The sequence below is a fragment of the Apis dorsata genome, unplaced genomic scaffold (genome assembly GCF_000469605.1).
Source record: "Apis dorsata unplaced genomic scaffold, Apis dorsata 1.3 scaffold_68, whole genome shotgun sequence".
In the NCBI taxonomy this organism is placed as follows: Eukaryota; Metazoa; Arthropoda; class Insecta; order Hymenoptera; family Apidae; genus Apis; species Apis dorsata.
The window spans coordinates 60,319-63,732 of record NW_006263366.1 but is presented as its reverse complement, the minus strand read 5'-3'; the positions used below and the strand labels follow the sequence as shown (position 1 = coordinate 63,732).

Sequence of the window (3,414 nt, the reverse complement as noted above, 5' to 3'; positions counted from 1 at the left end):
ATTTCTATTTCCCTTCTATTTCAAAAAAAAAAAAAAAAAAAGAAAGAAATCGATTAAACTTCTGCAAGATCGAATTAAAAATTTTAGCGCGATCAAAGATTATTTATCGAAGGATAAAAGGAAAAAAGTAGGGAATAATTTCTGAGAGGAAGAAATTCGCGTTTCTTCGGGAGATCGCCTATCCTCGGATGAGATTTTAATTCAACTTCGATCGTTAATCGCGCCGCGTTGGAAACGGAATTAATTAAAGCTGCTTAACAGCCGGGGCCGGCCAATTATTGGATTTACAACGCTATCGTTGGCAGGGGTTAAGCTGATATACCGATGAATCGGGCTCCGGTTTTCCATACCGCATACCGAAACGCGTTTGTTCCCCCTCTTATTCGATCGACAATCGCAAATTTTCTTCTTCTTCTTCTTCTTTTTTTCTTTTTTCTTCTAAATGTCGCACGAGATAATTTATCGTCGGATTAAAATTAAAATAGAATCGAAAGAAAATAAACATTTATTTCGCACGTGTGCGTTACTCCTCGACCTTTGTTTTCGTTTATGTTTAAGTTTATCCGACATTTCGTTTTCCAGAGAATTTGTACGTACAATTTAACCGCAGAGTGATTCTTGGAAAGGAACGACTCGCAATCACGAGCGTCGAACGTAAACAACATACCTCACGGTCTTCCTTTACTACGCATTCATTATCGCGTTGTCGGTCGTGCGAACTGGTAGCTCGTCGTTAGCTCGTCCAAACCAGTCGATCCAAAATCTTTTTCCGTTTGCCGTCGTTTTTTTTTTTTTTTTTAACTTCAAGTGTTTTAAAATTAACATGTTTCGCTCGTTTCCATTGGGAGCCGTAGTGATAGTGTTCGTTTGGAGAAGCGAAAGTATCCTTCTTTACCCCAACAACTCGTTGTTCCAGGTAATTTTTTCTCTCGATTTTAATCCTTTCCTGCTTTTTACACGTTGTTTATTATATTCTCCAATTTATTCAATCGGATTTTCGCGTTTTAAAATCTTTTCGTACTCGAACAGTGTTTTTCGAGTCATCGAGATCCGCTTTCGTAATTTAATATCGGAAGCAAATCAGCCAAATTCAATAGTATCAGCGTAAAAAAAATTTTTCCCAACGAAATTGTAATCGTGAAAATAATTTTAATATTCTATTTTTCGGATTTCAGTGGTATATCGTTGAGAAATTTATAGAAGGTGGAAATATTTTGTATATATATATATATATATATATATATACGTTTTTTAAAAAGGTTTACTCCACAACGTTCCGTGTCGAGATCCACTTCGCTACTTCCTTGGTTTTCGTTGCCCCTTTGTACGGTTCCTGCGGTTATTTCCTTCTTTCGCCATTTTTTCGCGGAAAGCAAACTTGAACGGTTTATTACATCACCAGATTGGCGGAAATCCGAAGAAAGATGTATAAATTGAAGTTTAGCATGTTACTTTTATTCGTCTCGTTTCTTCTCTTTAATTCTCTAAGAAAAATTTAAAGAAGAAGAGAAAGAGAGAGAGAGAGAGAGAGAGAGAGAGAAAAGTGCCACCAATAACGAAAGAACGCTTTTCCCAAACGAAACTTCTCCTCTCGAAAAATAAAAAGAAAAAAGAAAAAAAAAAAACTTCACAACGATACCTTCGCGAACTTCCTCTACGACTTCCTCCGCCCTCTCCTTCCACCCCTCCGATTTCTTCTCCCCCCTTGAGAGAGAAGTTGTTTCGTGCGCCCCTTAAACTCGCCCCCTCGCCCTCCATTTTCCAGTTCACGATCGGCGTCTCGGTTCCGGTTTCCATGAACAAAAGGGGAAGCGTGGTGTTCTCGTCCGCGTTCCAATTCAATTACAGACTTCCGTCCAACTTGTCGCAGCTCGAGCCTACGATAATGTTGGCCAGGGAGGCGAGGGATCTGAATCTGCAGGACGCTTACGAGGCGATCGAGAATTTGTTGGATCGGTGAGTATCGATACGATCCCCATAATAATAAGTAAATGGAACGAGGATATGGATAGAGGGGGTGGATGGAACGATTATGGAACGAAATTGACCGCGCACGCGCGATAGCTCTCACTCGAACCTGAATCGGGGTAACAACGGATCGGCTCGATATCGGTCCTCGAGTCGGAAGAATAAGCGGGCCGATGAATCGGTAAACATGGGCTGGAAACGAACGAATAAATTCGTAATTAACCGGGACACCGGAATTGGCCGAGATCGTTCACGTTTCACGGGGGGGGAGAGGGCGGGGGGTTAATGAAATTCCATTTTCTAGTCGAGGATCATCCACCCGTGATTCGCCACATTCGTGTTTATCGCCGATAACGCTTACAATGAGCGGTTGATTACGCGAAACGCGAAAGGGGGAACGAGGCCTCGAGTTGCGTGCGCCACTGATATTTGGCGAACCCAGTTTCGACCCCGTTATTTCCCCTCCTCCCCTCTCCTTTCCTTTTGAGCTTGAAACGAATTTTATTTCGTTTCATTTCGTTGTAATTCGATTTTGGATCGTCTCGGTTCGATGAGGAGAATAGGAGGTGGGTCGCGCAAAAATATTAAAAAGAGGAGGAGGAGGAGAAGGAGAGGGTACTTGGTACCTTGGTTCTTGGATTTGCCTGGCTTCTTATGAATCGTTGAGAAGAAGATTCGCAATTTCGATTAGTACGAAATTTTAACGGAGCTCAAGGAAAGGGTTGCGACGGATTGATAAACGAGTGATTGCCAAGATGCGGCAAACGATCGCGAAAGGTGAGGGCGTGGCTGATGTTGCAGCGTCAAAGCGTGGTGCAAAGACGCGGAGAGAGCTCGAAGCGTAACCTAATTGGGGCGTAGGGTAATTGCTCCGTTTTGGAGGGGATAAAGGGGGGGCTGGGAGGGGGGGAAGCGCGAATAACAAACGAATAATTTAGCTTTGGAGCGAAAGTTAAGAAAGAGAGTTGGCCGATACGAAGGGTTGACAAGGAGGAGGGCTAGATGTCGCGTGAAATGGATCGTTAGCCGGCTGAATAGGGTGAATTTCTCATCACGAGTTTTACAAGAGAGATGAGATTCGTCGAGAATTCTCTGGTCATTCTCCCTATCAGTGAGAGAAGTGTTCATTGTTTGGAAAAATTAGAAATGAAGACTGGGCAACATTTACTAATTTTCATTTCCCCCCTCTTTCTATCTTTAATTCGAAAATAATCGAAGAACGTTTAAATGCGACGGCAAATCTCCACCGGTGACAATTTTATTCGAGGCAAGCCGTCCATGAATTTCTCGGATTTTCATTCCTCCTCTTTTTTTTTCCTTTTTCACGTATCTTTAATTCGAAAGTATTCGAAGAATGTTTAAATGCGGCGACAAAAATCGAAATTCGAAATTTGCATCCATTCCTCCATCGGTGATAATTTTATTCGAGGCAAGCCGTCCAGGATA

General features: G+C 42.2%; 2 protein-coding genes across 4 annotated transcripts in view; both read left to right on the top strand.

The window, feature by feature from the left end:
• The window catches only part of LOC102675985, a 27,143-nt gene that overhangs the window by 9,115 nt on the left and 14,614 nt on the right, over window positions 1-3,414 (top strand). The window contains exons 1-2 of one of the 3 annotated variants that reach the window (XM_006609984.2): window positions 556-916; window positions 1,871-1,956. The exons of 1 other annotated variant lie outside the window; for it this stretch is intronic. In XM_006609984.2, coding sequence (XP_006610047.1) covers window positions 824-916; window positions 1,871-1,956 — 179 coding nt within the window. In that variant the 5' untranslated portion in view covers window positions 556-823. Of the gene's footprint in view, window positions 1-555; window positions 917-1,765; window positions 1,957-3,414 lie in introns of those variants that run through there. One more of the 3 variants, XM_006609983.2, reaches the window with a different exon arrangement.
• The window catches only part of LOC102676454, a 14,069-nt gene that overhangs the window by 1,694 nt on the left and 8,961 nt on the right, over window positions 1-3,414 (top strand). The window lies entirely within an intron of this gene.